Source organism: Bufo bufo, chromosome 5, assembly GCF_905171765.1.
Source record: "Bufo bufo chromosome 5, aBufBuf1.1, whole genome shotgun sequence".
NCBI lineage: Eukaryota > Metazoa > Chordata > Amphibia > Anura > Bufonidae > Bufo > Bufo bufo.
In genome coordinates this window covers 251,305,170-251,330,080 of record NC_053393.1, presented here as the reverse complement: position 1 = coordinate 251,330,080, position 24,911 = coordinate 251,305,170, and the positions used below count along the sequence as shown (strand labels likewise).

Genomic DNA, 24,911 nt, shown 5'->3' with positions numbered 1-24,911 from the left:
AAGAGGGACTTGGCGTGCGGGCGACCCTTGCGCTGGCGGGATGCAGGGGAGCTAGGCTGCCCTGGTCCTCCTTGTCTTCTGTGGCGGAGGCAGCAGTGCGAATGGCCGGCACTGGTGCAGCTCGACCCCGGGAGAAACAGAGGTTCAGGCGTCTCTGTTGTCCCTGTGAAAAGTAGAACAATAAAAATAAAAATTAAAATTTTCAAATGAAGGAAAAAAAACAGCCCTGCAGAGCAGGGAGTGTCTTGCCTCCTTGGACACTAAGCAAAAACTGGTAGTCTCTCTCTCCAGGCTGAGGGTATAGCTGCTGGAGGAGGGGCTTAACAGTTTTCACTTAGTGTCACGCCTCCTAGGGAGTTGAGCTATACCCAAGGTTTCCTGTGTCCCCCAAGGAATTGGGCGAGAAAAGGGTCTTATAGCATACTGACCGATTTAATTCTATGTGCCATGCATACATATATATTTTTTGCAGATCGTGCGGACATTCTGCAATTTTATTATATGTCGTATTCTGGTCTGTATTGCTGACATAAATTGTCTATTAATGGAAGTGAGAAAAATATGGAATGCACATGAACGGTATCCATGTTTTCTAGACCGAAACAGGGACACATCTGCACGCATGAAGCCTTAAAAAGGGATGCCATAAATGTCCGATAGATGTGGCCATTCCCAACAGCGAGAGATGGGACCCATCTTGAAACAGGATCGGGTGCCATAAGTGGGACCCACATCTATTGGACATTTATGGTATAATCTGTGGTTATGCCATAAATGTCTAGATGGGACAACCCCTTTAAGGATCAAAAGCTGAAAGATCTTATTGACAAGCTTGTCACACTGATTTAATTATCTGATTCATTTCAGATTTAATTATGCTTGGGTTTCATGCAATGCCTGCTTGGTGAAAATACCTCCATAATACAGAATGCAATGGCACAATTTTTACCCTGTCAGATTCATATAGAATCTGAAAAAAATGCCTTTGCATGCCTTCTTATGAGCAAAAGTATAATAGAGGGCCCATACACCCTTACGGGTACTCTACTATGCCTACCACAGGCCTGTACATCAGCTCTTGTATGTGAACAATGCTGCATTTGACTGACATGGTCTATCATGTGATAGTTCAACATACATGCAATTAGTGTGGGAGAAATTGGCCACAGTTGAACCATGTACCATGTATACTGCGCCCAGCTCATAATAGTTTACCTTGATTAGTGGCATCAGACCCCTCCACTGGAATGTGATTTTCAAGGCTTTCTTAACCTTCCACACCTGAAATCAGAACAGAGAATTCACTGATCTTAATCCAAGCTGCTATTCTAGATGTATAGACAGCTTAACCACCTCAGCTCCCCTAGCTTAAACACCCTTAATGATCAGGCCACTTTTTACACTTCTGCACTACACTACTTTCACCATTTATTGCTCGGTCATGAAACTTACCACCCAAATGAATTTTACCTCCTTTTCTTCTCATTAATAGAGCTTTCATTTGGTGGTATTTCATTGCTGCTGACATTTTTACTTTTTTTGTTATTAATAGAAATTTAACAAAATTTTTGCAAAAAAATGACATTTTTCACTTTCAGTTGTAATTTTTTTTTTTTAAAACGACATCTATATATAAATTTTTCTCTAAATTTATTGTTCTACATGTCTTTGATAAAAAAAAATGGTTTGGGTAAAAGTTATAGCGTTTACAAACTATGGTACAAAAATGTGAATTTCCGCTTTTTTGAAGCAGCTCTGATTTTCTGAGAACCTGTCATGTTTCCTGAGGTTCTACAATGCCCAGACAGTAGAAAAACCCCACAAATAACCCCATTTTGGAAAGTAGACACCCTAAGGTATTCGCTGATGGGCATAGTGAGTTCATAGAACTTTTTATTTTTTGTCACAAGTTAGCGGAATATGATGATTGTTTATTTATTTTCCCTTACAAAGTCTCATATTCCACTAACTTGTGACAAAAAATAAAAACTTCCATGAACTCACTATGCCCATCACGAAATACCTTGGGGTGTCTTCTTTCCAAAATGGGGTCACTTGTGGGGTAGTTATACTGCCCTGGCATTTTAGGGGCCCTAATCTGTGGAAAGTAGTTTGAAATCAAAATGTGTAAAAAATGCCCTGTGAAATCCTAAAGGTGCTCTTTGGAATGTGGGCCCCTTTGCCCACCTAGGCTGCAAAAAAGTGTCACACATCTGGTATCGCCGTACTCAGGAGAAGTTGGGGAATGTGTTTTGGGGTGTCATTTTACATATACCCATGCTGGATGAGATAAATATCTCGGCAAAAGACAACTTTTCCCATTTTCTTATACAAAGTTGGCATTTGACCAAGATATTTATCTCACCCAGCACGGGTATATGTAAAATGAAACCCCAAAACACATTCCCCAACTTATCCTGAGTACGGCGATACCACATGTGTGACACTTTTTTGCAGCCTAGATGCGCAAAGGGGCCCAAATTCCTTTTAGGAGGGCATTTTTTAGACATTTGGATCCCAGACTTCTCACGCTTTAGGGCCCCTAAAATGCCAGGGCAGTATAAATACCACACATGTGACACCATTTTGGAAAGAAGACACCCCAAGGTATTCAATGAGGGGCATGGCGAGTTCATAGAATTTTTTTTTTTTTGGCACGAGTTAGCGGAAATTGATTTTTTTTTTTTTTTTCTCACAAAGTCTCCCTTTCCGCTAACTTGGGACAAAAAGTTCAATTTTTCACTGACTCAATATGCCCCTCAGCAAATACCTTGGGGTGTCTTCTTTCCGAAATGGGGTCACATGTGGGGTATTTATACTGCCCTGGCATTTTAGGGGCCCTAAAGCGTGAGAAGAAGTCTGGAATATAAATGTCTAAAAAAATTTACGCATTTGGATTCCGTGAGGGGTATGGTGAGTTCATGTGAGATTTTATTTTTTGTCACAAGTTAGTGGAATATGAGACTTTGTAAGAAAAAACAAAAAAACTAAAAAAATCTATTTCCGCTAACTTGTGCCCAAAAAAATTCTGAATGGAGCCTTACAGGAGGGTGATCAATGACAGGGGGGCGATCAGGGAGTCTATATGGGGTGATCACCACCCTGTAAGGCTCCATTCAGACGTCCGTATGTGTTTTGCGGATCCGCGGTGTCCGTGTTTTGCGGATCCATGGATCCGCAAAACATATACGGACGACTGAATGGAGCCTTACAGGGGGGTGATCAATGACAGGGGGGTGATCAGGGAGTCTATATGGGGTGATCACCCCCCTGTCATTGATCACCCCCCTGTAAGGCTCCATTCAGAGGTCCGTATGTGTTTTGCGGATCCATGGATCTGATCCGCAAAACACATACGGACGTCTGAATGGAGCCTTACAGGGGGGTGATCAATGACAGGGGGGTGATCAGGGAGTCTATATGGGGTGATCACTCCCCTGTAAGGCTCCATTCAGAGGTCCGTATGTGTTTTGCGGATCCATGGATCGGATCCGCAAAACACATACGGACGTCTGAATGGAGCCTTACAGGGGGGTGATCAATCACAGGGGGATGATCAGGGAGTCTATATGGGGTGATCACCCTCCTGTCATTGATCACCCCCCTGTAAGGCTCCATTCAGAGGTCCGTATGCGTTTTACGGATCCATGGATCGGATCCGCAAAACACATACGGACGTCTGAATGGAGCCTTACAGGGGGGTGATCAATCACAGGGGGATGATCAGGGAGTCTATATGGGGTGATCACCCCCCTTGTAAGGCTCCATTCAGATGTCCGTATGTTTTGCGGATCCGATCCATGGATCCGTAAAACACATACGGACGTCTGAATGGAGCCTTACCAGGGGGGTGATCAATGACAGGGGGGTGATCAGGGAGTCTATATGGGGTGATCACCCCCCTGTCATTGATCACCCCCCTGTAAGGCTCCATTCAGAGGTCCGTATGTGTTTTACGGATCCATGGATCGGATCCGCAAAACACATATGGACGTCTGAATGGATCAATGACAGGGGGGTGATCAATGACAGGGGGATGATCAGGGAGTCTATATGGGTTGACCAGGGGTTAATTAGGGGTTAATAAGTGACGGGGGGGGGGGGGGGGTGTAGTGTAGTGTGGTGCTACTTATTACAGAGCTGCCTGTGTCCTCTGGTGGTCGATCCAAGCAAAAGGGACCACCAGAGGACCAGGTATATTAGACGCTGTTATCAAAACAGCGTCTAATATACCTGTTAAGGGTTAAAAAAATCGCATCTACAGCCTGCCAGCGAACGATCGCCGCTGGCAGGCTGGAGATCCACTTGCTTACCTGCAGTTCCTGTGTGCGCGCGTTCACAGGAAAACTCGCGTCTCGCGAGATGACGCATATATGCGTGACTCTGCCTGGAGCTGCCGCCTCCGGAACGCAATCCTGCGTTAGGCGGTCCGGAGGCCCAAACAATCCCAACTAATTCTGATGGATCCATCTGACTTTAAATGGGGTCCTTAGCGTTCCAAAAGAGTTCTGACATTTTGGAAGGCAAGACCGTGCAGCAGACTACACTATTCTTGCATTCGAAAATACTAAAACCCAAGAGGAAAATGAAAAATGCCAATATGATTAAATCTAAAAATAAATTACTGTCAGTCATTCTCAGTGACAAAAAATATGACATGTGCTACAAGAAACAAGAATTGAGACTAGCAGTATTCCAGTGAGAACAAGCTATCCTCTATCCACTGGATATAAGTTTAAGAGGACCTTTCACCACTCCTGACATCCCTGTTTTAATAGTGTCATATATTCCCCATGTAATAACAATTCTGGAACATCTATTCTTATGGCTCTATGTTGTGCTATTCCTTTATTATTTCTACTAGAAGTTATGAATTAATTGCTATTAGCCTTCAGTAAGGGTACAGAGGGGAGGCAACCAGTTGGAGGTGTGAACCTGCACATACTGACTCTATCCAATCAGTGCTGCCATTTTCAGACTGCACAGGTACACACGACAAAAACACAGAAATATAGTGGCAATACTGGAGGAGCTGCTCAACCCCTAACACTGTAGCGTGTTTTTCATTGGGGGAGCAGCCCCACCGCATGTGGACCGCAGCAAACGACTATCCCCAGCAAAAAATGCATACGGTGGAGGATGTCGGCGCGGTCCATGAAGGGCTCCGATATTTTACTGACAGGAATATATTGGCGAAAGTCTCAGCTTTTAATATCTGCATTTATGACTAGCCAGTATAGTCAGTGGCATATCCGTGTGGTGCATTTTTTTTGCTGCACAGGTACACACCCCCAACTGGTAACCTCCCCTCTGTACCCTTACTGAAGGCTAATAGCAATTCATTTATAACTTCTAGTAGAAATAATAAAGGAATGGCCCATCATAGAGTCATAAGAATAGATGTTCCATAATTTGTATTACATGGGAAATGCATGAAACTATTAAAACAGACATGTCAGGAGAGGTAAAAGGTCCTCTTTAACTATTAGATCAGTAGGGGTCTGATCGCTGGAACCCTTACCAATCACGAGAATGCTGTATGAATGAAGCGGCAGGTCGGGCATGTGCAGTGGCACTCCTTTAGTCTCAATGGGACTGTCGAAGATAGCACAGCACTGTATTCAGCTGTATTCAGCTGTCTCCAGCAGTACCATAGGCATTGAATGGAACTGTGGTGGTGAGCATGGTAGACCATTGGTCCATTTAAAGGGTAACTGTCATGTTTTCATAAAAATAATCTATTTTAGCATATATTACTGCTGCAGCAGCATTATGCATAAAGCAATCTTTAGTTTCTTCACATACCACTGTTTTCTTTGAGTTTTTCCCTTAGTTACGTCTGTTTAAACATTTACAATATAAGGACCTTCTCAAGATGGCTCCTCTGCCAGTTCTCTGAGGCCAAACCTGCTTTCCCTCACTTCCCATACACACTTGCTGTAGCCAGCAGCTCCCTGCCAGCCAATAAGATTGGATTATTGAGAGACATGCCTCCTCACAGTGAAGCCTAATGCAGGCATGCAATGTGAAGGACAGCCCCTCCATCTTCCTGTCTTCTTAGCCAGAGACAGACAAGACATAGCAACCGTCTTTTAAGGAAGCAGTGGAAAGGGACAGAGGACATTAATGAAAGCTGTTATTATAAGGTAATTACAGATCTTTTGACAGTGACAGACTAACTCAGGTGTACATGCCTAGCTCTAATAAACTAGCAATTACAGAAAATATGACAGTTACCCTTTAAACAGGGGGCATGGGACTCTCCATTCTCATGATAAGTTGAGGGGTCCCAGCAGTTGACCCTCATCCAATGGATGGGGGATAACTTGTTCTAATCAGAATATCCCTTGAAGAATATTTTAAAGAAAACCCATCGAAATCTGCCGACAGCAGGTTATAACGCAGGAGGAGCTGAGCAGATTGATACATAATTTTGTGGGAAAAGATTCAGTATAACTTGTAATTTATTTAAATCTCCTCATTTTGGGCTCAGAAGCCAAGCCAGGTAGTTCTATTCCGTTACTGGCAGCCTTTCCTGTATAACTGTGCATGCAAAGATAGCAGTCAATCGCCAAGTAATACCAACCTCTGGACTCCTAAGCCCTCAGTTAGCAAGGATTTATATAAAAATAATTAGCAGCTATAGTGAATCTTTTCCCACATTATAACTGTATATATCAATCTGCTCAGCTCCTCCTGCTCTGTAAGGTGGTGCCTGCAAATTGGACTTCATTTTTAATCTGAAAGGTCCTCTTTAAATGTACACCTTTGGGGGAAATTTTTTATTATAGCATTATACTCATTTTGAGCTAATAAATATATATTTTTTTAATTGGTCTTTATTAAAAATATGGTGTACTTTTTTTGTACAGAGCTGACATGGTCTACTAGCACCCTTTGGATTTTCTGTCAGACCAGGAGCAGACGGACTTCACATCTATGCTCTCTGACCTCATGAACACGATTATAGCTCAGTTCTTATCTTACTGATAATAACGTGGCTTAAATAAGTGTTTATGACCTCTTATTAGTTTAGAGATAAGGTTTATTAGATGACCAGCACAAAGTGAAAGTACCAGTAACACAGCTGGAAAAACTGTTAACCCTTTGACAATTTTTTTTTTTGCCAAAAATGAGTAAAATGCAATCATAAATTGCCTCTGAAGGTGTCCATAGCATTTAAGGCTCCTTAAACTGCGTTTACCAAGATTTTCAAAATTGTCATACTTCACTAAATCACATGAAAACATTCAACAAAAATGACCATGTTATTAGCTTAAAGAAATATGTTAAAGATTAATACTGACCTCTATTACAGCTCCAATGCCAGCGGGAATTAATACCAATAAACTGGTTTGTTCATCCAGAAGGAAAAGGAAGATTACCACAGTACTAAAGCAACGCCACAATACTGCCAAAGAAAACGAAAATGACTCAGTGATTAGTAAAATACAGTTCACCCCATAGAGGCACAGAGACTCACTGGAAGGTTTTTGAGTCAATATGCCTATTAGGAAAGGGACATATCCAAACAGATATATCAGACAATGTGTAAGATTGACTATGTGTGGAACAATCCATGGAACTACAGAGGGCCTTCTTAGGGCCACTTTAAGCCACCGCTCCTGCCACTGAAATGAATAGAAAGGCAGAAAGGATGTGGCTGCTGGTGGGTTTTCTGTGAAATTTTTGTCACAGCTGTCGGCGCCAAAATTCCTCTATAAAATCAACTGTGTGTACGTCCCCCTAAGGGGGCATTTACTGAGTGCAATTGTACCCGCTAGTATGTACACCCTAGAGACAGTGTGCAGCTGTGAACCCCCCCAGGCTTCTCATCACCTGCCGCTTACCAAACAAGATGACAATTACATATTTGCTAAGAGGGGATAATGCATTATGACTGTTTTGTAATGCTGGTAATGTGTTCCAGCTTTCTGTTGGAAAAACACGGCTGCATTATTCCGGGAGAAATCTGCCATTTATGCCGGAAACCCACCGGATGCCATTTTCAGAACTCCCATAGAAGTGAATAGAGGGCAGCAGCACCTGCGCAGTTGGCTCTCATTCACTTTGCTGGTCTTTTTTTTCATCTCCGCATTTTAAAAGCCAAAACTTTATTTTCCTATCAGCATAGCCGTACAAACAGTAATATTTGTGTGACTAGATGTATTTATTTTTTGGGGGGGAGAGGGGGAGTCTCTAACGTATAACTTTATTCTGCAAGTACAATTACGGAAATATCAAATTTATATAGTTTTTGTTCTGTTTCGTTGCCGTCGCCATTTTAAGACACCCAAAACTTTTTAATTTTTCTGCTGCTGGAGCTGTGTGGGGGCTAATTTTTTTCAGCACAATCTACAAATTTGATTGATACTTTGGGATCCATACAACCATTTGTTTTTTTTAAATCAGATAATTTTTATTTGACTTTTTTTTGAAAATCACAAAAAATACAGATAAAGAAAATAGTCTGCACAGTATACATGTAACAGATAATAAAAGTAGTACCAAAGCCTTACATGATCGGTCATATAGTTAATTCCATGAGTACACTATGTATCATCAAGCATAGTAGAAGACGTATATGAGATCAAGTACTATAGTTATACAGCATACCTTGTACAAATCAAATTTCCCATCCAATATAGTTTATAGACAAAAGACCATCCCTCCCTACCCAACTAAAGCCCAATTCCCCCCCCCCCCCCCCACTACCCGAGCGATGGAACGGGTCTGATCTCCAAAATCTGTTACCTTATTAATATTTCAAAAGAATAGCCATTGGTGTACTTCTCCTATCTGTTTGACATGCCAGTACACTGCCATCCTATATCGTACTAAACACCTTCAGACAGCATACATCCAAAACTAGACAGAATAAAGGAGAAAGAAAGCACAAACAAACAAGGACTTTGCTTCTACCCACCACAAAGCCCAATTAAGAAAGGAAGCTAGTCCGGACACTGTATCCTAAATTTCTCCCAATTTTCCCATATTTTGTTAAACTTCATTACATGTTGTCTTTTAACATATACACCTTTTTCCAAGTGTAGTATATCTGACATCCTATTGAGAAATTCTCCCCTAGTCGGAGATTGAGGTCTAAGCCAATATCTGGCTATCAATTTCCTAGCTTGAAATAACAGACGCTGTACTCCCAGACCATGATGGCGATTTTTGATGTCTAATATCCCGACTATACATGTTCTCGGTCCAGGCGGAACCGTAATATTAAATGCTTCTTTTATTGAGGCCAGAACCGCGGTCCAGAAGCTCCGGAGCTCCGCACAATCCCAGAACATGTGTAACAAGGATGCAGGGCCCCTGCCACATCTAGTACAATCCGCATCTTCCCGAACACCTATCCGGCATAAAAACTCTGGAGTCCTATACACCCGGTGTATTAAAAACAGCTGGGACATACGCTGCCCCTCGCAGACTGACAATTGCGGAGTGAGCGCTAAAAGCGCTTTCCACTGCTCTTCTGTGATCGGCCCTACCTCACTTTCCCATTTAGATTTAACTGCTAAAACGTCTTGTTTCAGTGATTTCACATACAAGTTCCTGTAGGTAGATAATATCAGACCGCTCGAGGAGCTGTTTGTAAGAAGTTGCTGAAACAACGGAACCATAGTACATTTCAATGATACAGAGTTAGCCTGTGTCTGAAAGGCATGCCGTAGTTGCAGAAATTGATAGAAGGCCGTGTGTGGGAGACCAAATTCGTTTCTTAGGCTACTTTCACACTTGCGTTTTTCTTTTCCGGCATAGAGTTCCGTCACAGGGGCTCTATACCGGAAAAGAACTGATCAGTTTTATCCCCATGCATTCTGAATGGAGAGTAATCCGTTCAGTTTGCATCAGGATGTCTTCAGTTCAGTCGTTTTGACTGATCAGGCAAAAGAGGAAACCGCAGCATGCTACGGTTTTCTCTCCGGCGAAAAAAAACTGAAGACTTGTCTGAATGCCGGATCCGGCATTTTTTCCCATAGGAATGAATTGGCGCCGGATCCGGCATTCAGAATACCGGAATGCCGGATCCGTCGTTCCGGCATGCGCAGATCGGTAAAAATGTGAAAAAATGTACAAGACGGATCCGTCGGTCCGCATGACAAGCGGAGAGACGATTCCGTCCTTGCAATGCATTTGTGAGACGGATCCGCACCCGGATCCGTCTCACAAATGCTTTCAGTCAGCGGCAGATCCGGCGGGCAGTTCCGACGACGGAACTGCCCGCCGGATCACACTGCCGCAAGTGTGAAAGTAGCCTAAACTGTTCAAAGGACTTAAAGACACCAACACTCTGTAGTTGACATAAATACCTCACTCCTTTGCGCTCCCAGGGTGAAAAGCCATCTAATTGGAATAGTTCAGGAAGGTGCGGATTTTTCCATATAGGGGAAAACTGTGTAAACCCTTTTACTGATAACAGCTCCCGACATTTCTGCCAAACCTTGTGCATCATGAAAAGTGTGGGATGCCCTGTCAGCTTGCCAACAATTCCACTATTTTCCAATAAAGCCACCGGAGAATTGGGACCAATAATGTGTGCCACCAGTCTGGCTGAGGCAACGTCCCCCGGTATCCTCCCCCATCCCCTCAGCTGTTGCAATTGGGCCGAAATGTAGTAGAACCATGCATTCGGGACTGAGAGCCCACCCTCCTCTTTCCCTCTCTGCAGAGTGTCTAGTCTAATCCGTGCTTTTTTATGGCGCCAAATCAGATTCCTAAATAACCTATCGATTTTTATAAATATCCTGCGAGGAATCCATACCGGGGAATTATGCAAGAGATACATGAGTTTGGGCATGAGAATCATTTTAAGAAGGTTACTCCTCCCAATTTCAGATAGCGGCAGTTTGCACCAAGCCTTAATCTTATCCAACATTGTGATCAAAAGCGGCTCTATATTAAGTTTAATATAACTGTTAGGGTTTGCTGTAACTATTATCCCCAAATACTTGACCTGATGCGCAATTTGCAATGGGCTAGATTTTGGGAGGAGAGTCATAGCAGATTCATCTAACGGTAGGAGAGTGGACTTATCCCAGTTTATACGGAGACCAGACCTATCTCCAAACTCCCGTACAAGTGTCATGACAGGACCTAAGGACTGTTCCACATTGCCCAAATATATTAACATGTCATCAGCATATAGGGACACCCTCTCCTCCCAGGTCCCACAGGGAAATCCTACAATCTTATCAGACATGCAACCATTTGTAATTCAATTATTTTTGAGAGTCAAAGGGATTGAAAAAACAACAATTCTAACTTTAGGGATTTTTTTTACGGAGTTCACACTGCATAATAAATAACAATATATTTAAATAGTTTGGACACTCTCTTTTAATCGCCTTTTGAACCGGCTTGTTTACTTGAACTATACAGTATAAGGGTCTATTCACACGTCTGTAAGTGTTTTGCGGTCCGCAAATGCCTTTTCTTGTCCGTGTCTGCAGACAATAATAGGACATGTTCTATTTTTTTGCAGAACGGAAGTGCGGATGCGGACAGCACACTGTGTGCTGTCCGCATCTTTTGCGGCCCCATTGAAAATGAATGGGTCCGGATCTGCGGAACAGATCCGGACCCATTTTGCGGACATGTGAATGGACCCTTATACTGTATTATAGTGTATAGGGATAAAACCAACAGTCTATTAAATCCTTCCAGAGGAGGATGTAATAGGTGCTGTGACATGGAAGGGGTGGGACTCTCAGTAGCCCCTCAGTTGCCATAACAACTACTTGGCACTGCATAACTACGTTCGTCCCCTCTGACTAACCCTGGCATCAGGACAGTTAAACTGCCGGGATAGGAGTCATCCCCTATCAAATCAGTGAGAGCAGGGTGCCAGCGTATCACAGCTTCCAAGTCTGCACCATCTCAGTGCCTATTATCAAACCGTAATAGCACAGTACTCAGTGGGACCCAGTTAAAGGGGGTGTCCCATCTCCTGGACTTAAGGAAACAGCAAAGCTTGTTCTGCTATGCTGTTTGTGTAGTTATCATTCACTAAAATGGGTGTTATGGAAATAGCAGAGCGAAGGTCCACTAGGCTGTTTTCATAAGGGCACATTAGCATATGCGGCAGTGGATCCGGCAGACTGTTTTGCCAGATTCTACAGTCCACGGCTGGATCCCCATGGACTATAATGAGGTCTGGCGGTGATCTTGCCGCTTTCCAGCATAAATGCTGGGTTTTGGACAGACAAAAACGGTTGAATGCAATGATTTTTATACATCTGACAGCTTCATTTGTGCCAGATTAGCCATGCCACAGATGCGAACATGTCCCAAGTACGGCCACCTGGGGGCCTATGGAAAACGTGAGGGACAAACCCTTTAATGAAGACCTGTCAGTACTCCAGAGATTGTTTTTTTTTTTTTTTTTTTAAAGAGTAACTAAACATTTGTAACAATTTTTTATTTGATGTCCCTAATAAAACTATTTCTAATATAGTTTATTAATTAATTTTGTATTTTATTTACTCTTTTCACTACCTAACGCTCACCATTCACTGTGTGCTTAAAAGTCAGTTCTCCGTACACCGCTGACAGCTCAGTGGGTACGGATTACTGGCTGTGAAATTTATGAAAGGGGCCGCGGCAGCGCTATGAGTACGGGCAGGAGCACATATTGCTGCTCCTGTCCGATGGAGGTTTACTAACTCCTGGCATAGCACATGGGAACTCTGTACCCATGTACTATGCCAGGATTAGTTGAGCGGAACGGGCTCCTGCTTCTGCCTGCTTGACTAAGCTAAGAGCTGACATGCAGGACTGAGTTTAAGCGCAGGGTATGGTGCGCTTTAGGTACAGAGAAGAGTAAGAAAAAAACTAAATTAATAAAGTACACTAGAAATAGTTTTTTTTAGGGCATTGGGGATATTATATTAAACATTGTTGGTTTAGTTACTCTTGAACCCTTTCACTACCGGAGGTTTTTTTGATTTTTGCGTTTACATTTTACTTCCCTATCTTCCTTGAGCCATAACTTTTTTATATTTCCGTTCACATAGCTGTATAAGAGCTTATTTTTTGCGGGACAAGTTGTACTTTCTAATGTCACCATTAATTATGGCATACAATGCAGTAGGAAGTAGTGAAAAAAATTCCAAACGCTATTCTGCCACTATTTTACGGGTTTTGTTCCTAAGGTGTTTCGTCTGTGGCAAAACTGACCCATGCCCTTCATTGTCTGGGTCAGTACGATTACAAAAATACCCCATATGTACAAGTTTTTATGTCCAAATAGTGTAAAAATAAATGTAAGGCTGGTTTCACAGAAGATCGGGTTTGGGATCGGGGATGTGTAGATTGTATTATTTTCCCTTATAACATGGTTATAAGGGAAAATAATAGCATTCTTAATACAGAATGCAAAGTACAATAGCGCTGGAGGGGTTAAAAAAAAAAAATATAATTTAACTCACCTTAATCCACTTGCTCACGCAGCCCGGCTTCTCTTCTGTCTTCATCTTTGCTGTGTACAGGAAAAGGATCTGTAGTGACGTCACTCCGGTCATCACATGATCTTTTACCATGGTGATGGATCATGTGATGGACCATGTGATGACCGGAGTGACGTCACCACAGGTACTTTTCCTGTACACAGCAAACAAGACGACAGAAAAGAAGGCGGGCTGCGCGAGCAAGTGGATTAAGGCGAGTCTAATTTATTTTTTTAACCCCTCCAGCGCTATTGTACTATGCATTCTGTATTAAGAATGCTATTATTTTCCCTTATAACCATGTTATAAGGGAAAATAATAAAGATCGGGTCTCCACCCCGATCGTCTCCTAGCAACCGTGCGTGAAAATCGCACCGCATCTGCACTTGCTTGCGGATGCTTGCGATTTTCACGCAGCTCCATTCACTTCTATGGGGCCTGCGTTACGTGAAAAACGCACAATATAGAGCATGCTGCGATTTTCACGCAACGCATAAGTGATGCGTGAAAATCACAGCTCATGTGCACAGCCCCGTAGAAATGAATGGGTCCGGATTCAGTGCGGGTGCAATGCGTTCACCTCACGCATTGCACCCGCGCGGAAAACTCGCCCATGTGAAAGAGGCCTAAACGTTGAAATTTTTTTTTTTCTTTTAAATCACCATATTCTGACCCCCATGACTTTTTTATAGTTATGTCTACTGAGCTGTGTTTGGGCTAATTTTTTTGCAGGACAATCTGTAGTTTTTATTGATCAAAAGTGTGTGTGACTTTTTGATCACACTTTATTATACACTGCTCAAAAAAATAAAGGGAACACTTAAACAACACAATGTAACTCCAAGTCAATCACTCTTCTGTGAAATCAAACTGTCCACTTAGGAAGCAACACTAAGTGACAATCAATTTCACATGCTGTTGTGCAAATGGGATAGACAACAGGTGGAAATTATAGGCAATTAGCAAGACACCCCCAATAAAGGAGTGGTTCTGCAGGTGGTGACCTGACCACTTCTCAGTTCCTATGCTTCCTGGCTGATGTTTTGGTCACTTTTGAATGCTGCCGGTGCTTTCACTCTAGTGGTAGCATGAGACGGAGTCTACAACCCACACAAGTGGCTCAGGTAGTGCAGCTTATCCAGGATGGCACATCAATGCGAGCTGTGGCAAGAAGGTTTGCTGTGTCTGTCAGCGTAGTGTCCAGAGCATGGAGGCGCTACCAGGAGACAGGCCAGTACATCAGGAGACGTGGAGGAGGCCGTAGGAGGGCAACAACCCAGCAGCAGGACCGCTACCTCCGCCTTTGTGCAAGGAGGAACAGGAGGAGCACTGCCAGAGCCCTGCAAAATGACCTCCAGCAGGCCACAAATGTGCATGTGTCTGCTCAAACGGTCAGAAACAGACTCCATGAGGGTGATATGAGGGCCCGACGTCCACAGGTGGGGGTTGTGCTTACAGCCCAACACCGTGAAGGACGTTTGGCATTTGCCAGAAAACACCAAGATTGGCAAATTCGCCACTGGCGCCCTGTGCTCTTCACAGATGAAAGCAGGTTCACACTGAGCACATGTGACAGACGTGACAGAGTCTGGAGACGCCGTGGAGAACGTTCTGCTGCCTGCAACATCCTCCAGCATGACCAGTTTGGCATTGGGTCAGTAATGGTGTGGGGTGGCATTTCTTTGGAGGGCTGCACAGCCCTCCATGTGCTCGCCAGAGGTAGCCTGACTGCCACTAGGTACCGAGATGAGATCCTCAGACCCCTTGTGAGACCAGATGCTGGTGCGGTTGGCCCTGGGTTCCTCCTAATGCAAGACAATGCTAGACCTCATGTGGCTGGAGTGTGTCAGCAGTTCCTGCAAGATGAAGGCATTGATGCTATGGACTGGCCTGCCCGTTCCCCAGACCTGAATCCAATTGAGCACATCTGGGACATCACGTCTCGCTCTATCCACCAACGTCACGTTGCACCACAGACTGTCCAGGAGTTGGCAGATGCTTTAGTCCAGGTCTGGGAGGAGATCCCTCAGGAGACCGTCCGCCACCTCATCAGGAGCATGCACAGGCATTGTAGGGAGGTCATACAGGCACGTGGAGGCCACACACACTACTGAGCCTCATTTTGACTTGTTTTAAGGACATTACATCAAAGTTGGATCAGCCTGTAGTGTGTTTTTCCACTTTAATTTTGAGGGTGACTCCAAATCCAGACCTCCATGGGTTAAAAAATGTGATTTCCATATTTATTTTTTGTGTGAATTTGTTGTCAGCACATTCAACTATGTAAAGAACAAAGTATTTCAGAAGAATATTTAATTAATTCAGATCTAGGATGTGTTATTTTTGTGTTCCCTTTATTTTTTTGAGCAGTGTATTTTTTTTGGGTAAGAGAAACAATGAAAAAATGGCAAATTGGCCATTTTGACCCTTTTTTCCGTTGACATTCGATGTATTGAAAAAATATTTTTAAATTTTAATAGTACGGGCGTTTTCGGTCGCAGTGATACACATGATGTTTTGATTTTTTGTTATTTAGGTATTTCTTTTTTATTATACGGAAAGGGTGGTGTGATTTAAACGTTTATATTTTTTACATTTTTTATATATGTTTTAACTTTTTAATTTTTTGTAATGATTTTGAAGCTCATATATGAGCCTACAAAATCTGTTTTATTTTTGACCAATCATGTATTTTTCGCACACGCATATACAGTGGCAGTGTACAAAACCCCGCACACATATACAGTGGCAGTGTACAGAACAGCACACACATATACAGTTGAAGTGTACAAAACCGCACACACATACAGTGGCAGTGTACAGAACCGCACACATATATACAGTGGCAGTGTACAGAATCGCTCACAAATATACAGCGGCAGTGTACAGAACCGCACACACATATACAGTGGCAGTGTACAGGGTAGAATTGTTGCGATAACAAATTTTTGATTTGATTTCGAATAAAAAAGTATTGCGATACTCTATACCAGTGATAGGCAAACTGCGGCTCTCCAGCTGTTGCAAAACTACAACTCCCACCATGCACTGCTGTAGGCTGAAAGCTGTAGGCAGTCTTTGCATGTTGGGAGTTGTAGTTCTGCAACAGCTGGAGAGCCGCAGTTTGCCTATCACTGCTCTATACCATTCGATACCACGCGAAAAAATAAACAAAAAAAGCCACGTGCATTCCGATTTTTTTTTTAAATGGAGAATCGCGCAGCTTTATTATTTTTTTTTCTGTTCCGGAGTTCACCGCATAGATTTTTTTTATATTTTAATAGTTTGGACTTTTCTGACATGGCAACATGTGATATGTTTATTTATTGTTTATATATTTTATATGCGAAATTGGGAAAGGGGGTCATTTATACTATATTTTGGTATTTTTTTAAATTTTTTTTTTTTACACTTTTTATTTAATAACTATTTCCCCCCTTAGGGGCCAGAACCTGGGATCTTTTCAACCCTTGTCCTATTCACCCTAATAGAGATCTATCAGGGTGAATAGGACCGACCTCACACTGTCCCTGCTGCCCTGTGCTTTGTGCACATAGCAGCAGGAAGCTTACTATGGCAGCCAAGGCTTCAGTAGCGTCCTGGCTGCCATGGTAACTGATCGGAGCCCCAGGATTACACAGCTGGGGCTCCGATCAGAAGCTGCCACTGCCACCAATGAAGAGGAGTGGAGGTGACCCTGTGGCCACTGCCACCAATGATTTTAATACTGGGGGGTTGAGAGGGGCGGGCACACTGTGCCACCAATGATTTTAATGGGATGGGCGGGAGGGAGCACTGCGCCACCAATGATAATTAACCCTTAATACAGGAGGCGGGTACTGGCAGAAGATCAGCGGCAGTTAACCCCTCAGGTGCCGCACCTGAGGGGTTAACTGCAGCTGATCGCAGCTCCCTATCAGAGGCAGGGTGCCGGCTATGCGATTCTGCTGCCAGCACCTGCCTCCTGTATTATGTGTAAAGGGTCTCCATCCCGATCGTCTCCTAGCAACCGTGCGTGAAAATCGCACCGCATCTGCACTTGCTTGCGGATGCTTGCGATTTTCACGCAGCTCCATTCACTTCTATGGGGCCCGCGTTACGTGAAAAAAGCACAATATAGAGCATGCTGCGATTTTCACGCAACGCATAAGTGATGCGTGAAAATCACAGCTCATGTGCACAGCCCCGTAGAAATGAATGGGTCCGGATTCAGTGCAGGTGCAATGCGTTCACCTCACGCATTGCACCCGCGCGGAAAACTCGCCCATGTGAAAGAGGCCTAAACGTTGAAAAAATTATTTTTCTTTTACATCACCATATTCTGACCCCCATGACTTTTTTATAGTTATGTCTACTGAGCTGTGTCTGGGCTCATTTTTTTGCAGGACAATCTGTAGTTTTTATTGATCAAAAGTGTGTGTGACTTTTTGATCACACTTTATTATATTTTTTTGGGTAAGAGAAACAATGAAAAAATGGCAAATTGGCCATTTTGACCCTTTTTTCCGTTGACATTCGATGTATTGAAAAAATATTTTTAAATTTTAATAGTACGGGCGTTTTCGGTCGCAGTGATACACATGATGTTTTGATTTTTTGTTATTTAGGTATTTCTTTTTTATTATACGGAAAGGGTGGTGTGATTTAAACGTTTATATTTTTTACATTTTTTATATATGTTTTAACTTTTTTAATTTTTTGTAATGATTTTGAAGCTCATATATGAGCCTACAAAATCTGTTTTATTTTTGACCAATCATGTATTTTTAAAATTTGTTTATTACTGTCTATTGCTCATTTCTTATGTTGGCCTGCCATCTGGTGGCCAAAATAAGAATCGCAGCATGAATGTTCGAGGTCTCTTATGCGACACCCAGCACATTCAAAGCAACTACTGACATCCTCATTGGCCGCAGGGGATGTTGGTAGGATGCCCGGAAGCGCGAACACTTTAGGCTACTTTTAACACTAGCATTTTAACTGAATCGGGCAGGGTTCAGCAAAAACACTTCAGTTACTGATAAGACAACCGCCTGCATCCGTTATGAACGGATCCGGTTGTATTATCTTTAACATACCCAAGACGGATCAGTCATGAACTCCATTGAAAGTCAATGGGGGACAGATCCGTTTTCTATTGTGGCAGAGAAAACGGATCCGTCCCCGGGACGGAAAGCAAACTACATCATCTTGCTGTTTTCTCTCCGGTATGGGAACGCAACTAAACGGAATGGTATGCATTTTGGAGCATTCCGTTCTGTTCAGTTCACTGAAGCGTTTTTTCCCCGGTATTGAGCCCCTATGACGGATCTCAATACAGGAAAACAAAATCTCTAGTGTGAAAGTAGCCTTAGATGCCGCGATCACGGCATCTAAAGCCTTTAAATATCGCGATCGGCATTATTGAAACAGCAGAGGCTTGCCGGCCATGACGCCTGCTGCAGGCAGGAGAACATTCAGACTGCAGTAGCTGATTTCGGCCAGACTTGCTACTTGTGCTACATGTTTCCAAATACACTGATAACTGGATGTGACCAGTTGGGGGTGTCTCACAGCATACTCTCACACTGTCCATTCAGACTTCACAGGGACACACCCTTTAGTAACACCCTGCTGTCAAATTATTAATAAATATTCAGGAGGATTAGCAGTTAAAACAAAAGATGCTCCAGAATTGTTATTTCATAGAGAATACAATTATCTAATAAAGCAGACATCACAGACCCGGTGACAGAAGTCAAATCTCATTAGACTCTTGACAAGCCCTGGAATCCTAATATAGCATTTTAATTATTTACTAACTTTAATGATGAAAAACCCATTGATTTTTTTATGGTATTTTATCAGAAATTAACCACTTTAACAGAAATAGTGACCATACCTGCTTTTGTTGACATCCCAACCATATTCTTCTTCTTTTTCCAAAAACTAATGTCATTTTTAAATGCAAGAAAATCAAATAAAAGCTGCAATGTAGAAAACAAACATATTGCAGATATTAAATTACATCATATTTCAAGATTGGCATCATTTCAATAGGCTATTATGGCAGGGCTTGACAAATTTCCTTGGAATCTAGGAGACGTTTTTTTTTGCTTATAAAGCCTTATTTTCAGCGACAAAAATAACACCTCTTAAATTAACATATAAAGAAGTCTAGAACCAAACATGGGCATTAACAACATATACAGTGGCAGTGTACAGAACCGCAAACACATATACAGTGGCAGTGTACAGAATCGCACACGCATATACAGTGGCAGTGTACAGAATCGCACACGCATATACAGTGGCAGTGTACAAAACCCCGCACACATATACAGTGGCAGTGTACAGAATCGCACACGCATATACAGTGGCAGTGTACAAAACCCCGCACACATATACAGTGGCAGTGTACAAAACCCCGCACACATATACAGTGGCAGTGTACAGAACAGCACACACATATACAGTGGAAGTGTACAAAACCGCACACACATATACAGTGGAAGTGTACAAAACCGCACACACATATACAGTGGCAGTGTACAGAACCGCACACACATATACAGTGGCAGTGTACAGAATCGCTCACAAATATACAGCGGCAGTGTACAGAACCGCACACACATATACAGTGGCAGTGTACAGAATCGCTCACAAATATACAGCGGCAGTGTACAGAACCGCACACACATATACAGTGGCAGTGTACAGGGTAGAATTGTTGCGATAACAAATTTTTGATTTGATTTCGAATAAAAAAGTATTGCGATACTCTATACCAGTGATAGGCAAACTGCGGCTCTCCAGCTGTTGCAAAACTACAACTCCCACCATGCACTGCTGTAGGCTGAAAGCTGTAGGCAGTCTTTGCATGCTGGGAGTTGTAGTTCTGCAACAGCTGGAGAGCAGCAGGTTGCCTATCACTGCTCTATACCATTCGATACCACGCGAAAAAATAAACAAAAAAAGCCACGTGCATTCCGATTTTTTTTTTAAATGGAGAATCGCGTAGCTTTATTATTTTTTTTTCTGTTCCGGAGTTCACCGCATAGATTTTTTTTATATTTTAATAGTTTGGACTTTTCTGACATGGCAACATGTGATATGTTTATTTATTGTTTATATATTTTATATGCGAAATTGGGAAAGGGGGTCATTTATACTATATTTTGGTATTTTTTTACATTTTTTTTTTTTTACACTTTTTATTTAATAACTATTTCTCACCTTAGGGGCCAGAACCTGGGATCTTTTCATCCCTTGTCCTATTCACCCTAATAGAGATCTATCAGGGTGAATAGGACCGACCTCACACTGTCCCTGCTGCCCTGTGCTTTGTGCACATAGCAGCAGGAAGCTTACTATGGCAGCCAAGGCTTCAGTAGCGTCCTGGCTGCCATGGTAACTGATCGGAGCCCCAGGATTACCCAGCTGGGGCTCCGATCAGAAGCTGCCACTGCCACCAATGAAGAGGAGCGGAGGGGACCCTGTGGCCACTGCCACCAATGATTTTAATACTGGGGGGTTGAGAGGGGCGGGCGCACTGTGCCACCAATGATTTTAATGGGATGGGGGGGGAGGGAGCACTGCGCCACCAATGATAATTAACCCTTAATACAGGAGGCGGGTACTGGCAGAAGATCAGCGGCAGTTAACCCCTCAGGTGCCGCACCTGAGGGGTTAACTGCAGCTGATCGCAGCTCCCTATCAGAGGCAGGGTGCCGGCTATGCGATTCTGCTGCCGGCACCTGCCTCCTGTATTATGTGTAAAGACGACCTTATATGGGTCCAGATTTACAGTACCAGTCTACACAGAGCGGCGCCCAGAGATGTCCCAGCACTTACTATTATTCCTGGGCGCCGCTCCGTTCGCCCGCCGTGCCACATTACTGTCTTCTGCTCCATATGTTAATTACTATCGGAGCAATGGGGAGGAGAAATCCGCTTCTCTCCTAGGTGTTCCTTCTCTCTGCGCTGCGATTGGACAGCGCTACAGCCAGGGAGAAGGAACGCCCACTAGAGAAGCTGATGTCTCTAGCTAGGAGCAGCATCTAGTGAGCTGGCGGGGCGGATCCGGGTAACTCCTTCCCTGCCAGACTGTCCGAGAAGTCCACTTAGAGGCGGCGGCGGAGTGCCGGGAGCGCCCCGGATTACTGGGGGGCAGCCATGTAAGGGCAAATACCCAGGCGCCAGGACAAAATTCCTGATCGCCATGGCGACCTGGGATTTGTCGAGCCCTGTTATGGTTTGTTTAACCACTTTCCTACTGCATGACTATATACATTGGCAGTAGGGACTTTAAAGAAAGTGCCCACTCCAGTCCTGAGGGGGCGCCATAGCTGCCGAGAGACTACTGTTTCACACAGCAGACACCCAGGACTAATGTTTGCAATTTACTAATGTTTGCAGTTTCACACAGCAGACACCCAGGACTAATGCCGATTGCAGACATTCAATCCCTCAGATGCTGTCGGAGCTGTCGGTTGGTTTCTTATAGTCATCTAGGGTGACTTAAAAAAAGTTTAAAAATAAAAAATAAAAAAAATAAAAAGATTCAAAATATAAAAAATAAAAATATTCAAATCACCTCCCTTTCCCCATAATAAAAAAAAATCATCATCATCAGCATCGCCACGTCCAAAAACGCCTGCACTATTTAAAGATTACAAATTTTATCCCATAAAAAGAATGGTGTAACTGTAAAAAACTGTCAAAATGGCAATGCTTTTTAGATGCCATGTCCCATTTGAAGCCCCCCTGATGCACCCTTACAGCAGAAACTCCCAAAAAGTGACCCCATTTTGGAAACTAGGGGATAAGGTGCCAGGTTTATTGGTACTATTTTTGGGTACATATGATTTTTTGATCATTCATTATAACACTTTATGGGGCAAGGTGACCCAAAAATTGATTGTTTTAGCACAGTTTTTATTTTTTTACAGCGTTCACCTGAGGGGTTAGGTCATGTGACATTTTTATAAAGCAGATCGTTACGGATGTGGCGATACCGAATATGTATACTTTTTCTTATTTAAGTTTTACACAATAATAGCATTTTTGAAACAAAATAATTATGTTTTAATGTGTCCATGTTCTGAGAGCTATAGTTTTCTTATTTTTTGAGCTATTTTCTTATGTAGAGGCTCATTTTTTGCCAAATGAGGTGACTGTTTTATTGGTACCATTTTGTGGGACATACACCTTTTTGATCACTTGGTGTTGCACTTTTTATAATGTAAGGTGACAAAAATGGCTTTTTTTAAACACAGTTATAAAAAATAAAAAAAATGTATGGTGTTTATCGGACTGGGTGGATCATGTGATATATTTATAGAGCCGACCATCACGGACGCGGCAATACCAAATATGTCTATTTTATTTTTTTTTTTCAATTTTTTTTTTTTTTATTCCTTACTTGGGGAATTTTTCGTTTTTACATGTGAAACCTTTTTTACATTTTTTTATTTTAACCACCTCCTGTCCGCCCGTTGAACATAAATGTCCGGCAGGTGGTTCTCCATCTCTGAATGGACGTTTCTGAACGTCCATTCAGATATCGCAGCTACTATGTCAGCCCCAGTTACAGGAGAAATCAATGGTGAAAAGAAAAAAATAAGTTAAATGTCTCCCAGAGGTCTAGTATGACCTTATGGGGGATGAAAAGTGTAAAATAAAAAAATAAAGTGTTAACCCCTTCCTGACAGAGCCTAAATTTGCAAATCTGACATGTGTCACTTTATGTGGTAATAACGCTGGAATGCTTTTACTTATCAAAGCCATTCTGAGACTGTTTTCTCGTGACACATTGTACTTCATGACAGTGGTATATTTGAGTCGATATATTTCACCTTTATTTATAAAATAATCCAAAATTTACCAAACATTTTGAAAAATTCTATATTAAAATTTCGATTTCTCTGCTTTTAAAACAGAAAGTGATACCTCATAAAATATTTATTACTTAACATTCCGCATATGTCTAATTTGTGGGGCTTACATAGTGGAAACCCCCAATAAATGACCCCATTATAGAAACTACACCCCTCAAGATGCTCAAAACTAATTTTATAAACTTTGTTAACCCTTTAGGTGTTCCACAAGAATTAAAGGAAAATGTAGATTACATATCTAAATTTCACTTTTTTGGCAGATTTTCCATTTTAATCAATTTTTTACTTTAACACATCGAGGGTTAACAGCCAAACCAAAACTCAATATTTATTACCCTGATCCTGCGGTTTACAAAAAACACCCCAGATGTGGTCGTAAACTGATGTAAGGGCACACGGCAGGGCGTAGGAGGAGCACAATATGGTTTTTGGAAGGCAGATTTAGCTAAACTGGTTTTTAGATGCCATGTCCCATTTATAGCCCCACTGATGTACCCTTACAGTAGAAACTCCCAAAAAGAGACCCCATTTTGGAAACTAGGGGATAAGGTGACAGTTTTATTCGTACCATTTTGGGGTATGATTTTTAATTGCTCTAAATTATGCTTTTAGTGAAGCAAGGTAACAAAAAAATAGCTCTTTTGGCACTGTTTTTATTTTTTACAACATTCATCTGACAGAGTAGATCTCTGCTATTGTTATAGAGCAGGTTGTTACGGACGCAATTATATCAAATATGTCTACTTTATGTGTTTGTTTGAGTTTTACATAAGAAAGCATTTTTGAAGAAAAAAAAAATGTTTTTGTGTCTACATATTCTGAACGCCAATTTTTTTATATTTTTCTGCCGATCGTCTTGTGCAGGGGCATGTTTTTTTGCAGTTGATGTTTTTATTGGTACAATTTTTGGGTACATATGATTCTTGGATCATTCATTATAACACTTTATAGGGCAAGGTGACCAAAAAATTGGTTGTTTTAGCACAGTTTTTATTTATTTATTTATTTTTACAGCGTTCACCTGAGGGGTTAGGTCATGTGACATTTTTCTAGAGCAGATTGTTACGGATGTGGCAATACCTAATATGTATACTTTTTCTTATTTATAGAAGCTTTACACAATAAAAGCATTTTTTGAAACCAAAAAAATGTTCTTGTGTCTCCATAGTCAGAGCCATAGCTTAATTATTTTCTGACCGAATGTCTTAGTTAGGGTCTCATTTTTTGTGGGATGAGGTGACGGTTTTATTGGTGCTATTTTGGGGGGGCATACGACTTTTTTGATCACTTGGTGTTGCACTTTATGTTATGTTAGGCAACAAAAAATTGCTTTTTTGGCACTGTTTTTATTTTTTTACAGTGTTCACCTGAGGGGTTAGGTCATGTGATATTTTTATAGAGCTGGTTGTTACGGATGCGGCAATACCTAATATGTATACCTTTTTTATTTCACTTTAACATAATAGCATTTTTGAAACAAAAAAATAATGTTTTAATGTCTCCATGTTCTGAGAGCTATATTTATTTTTTATTTTTTGAGCGATATTCTTGTGTAGGGGCTCATTTTTTGTGGGAT

General features: G+C 42.1%; 1 protein-coding gene across 1 annotated transcript in view; it reads right to left on the bottom strand.

Moving 5' to 3' along the window:
• Positions 1-24,911, bottom strand: part of CLPTM1L (CLPTM1 like) — a 102,760-nt gene that overhangs the window by 27,178 nt on the left and 50,671 nt on the right. The window contains exons 9-11 of the mRNA XM_040432482.1: positions 19,339-19,423; positions 7,308-7,411; positions 1,216-1,281 (exon numbers count right to left, since the gene is read on the bottom strand). Of these exons, the coding sequence (XP_040288416.1) occupies positions 1,216-1,281; positions 7,308-7,411; positions 19,339-19,423 (255 nt within the window). The remainder of the gene's footprint in view (positions 1-1,215; positions 1,282-7,307; positions 7,412-19,338; positions 19,424-24,911) is intronic.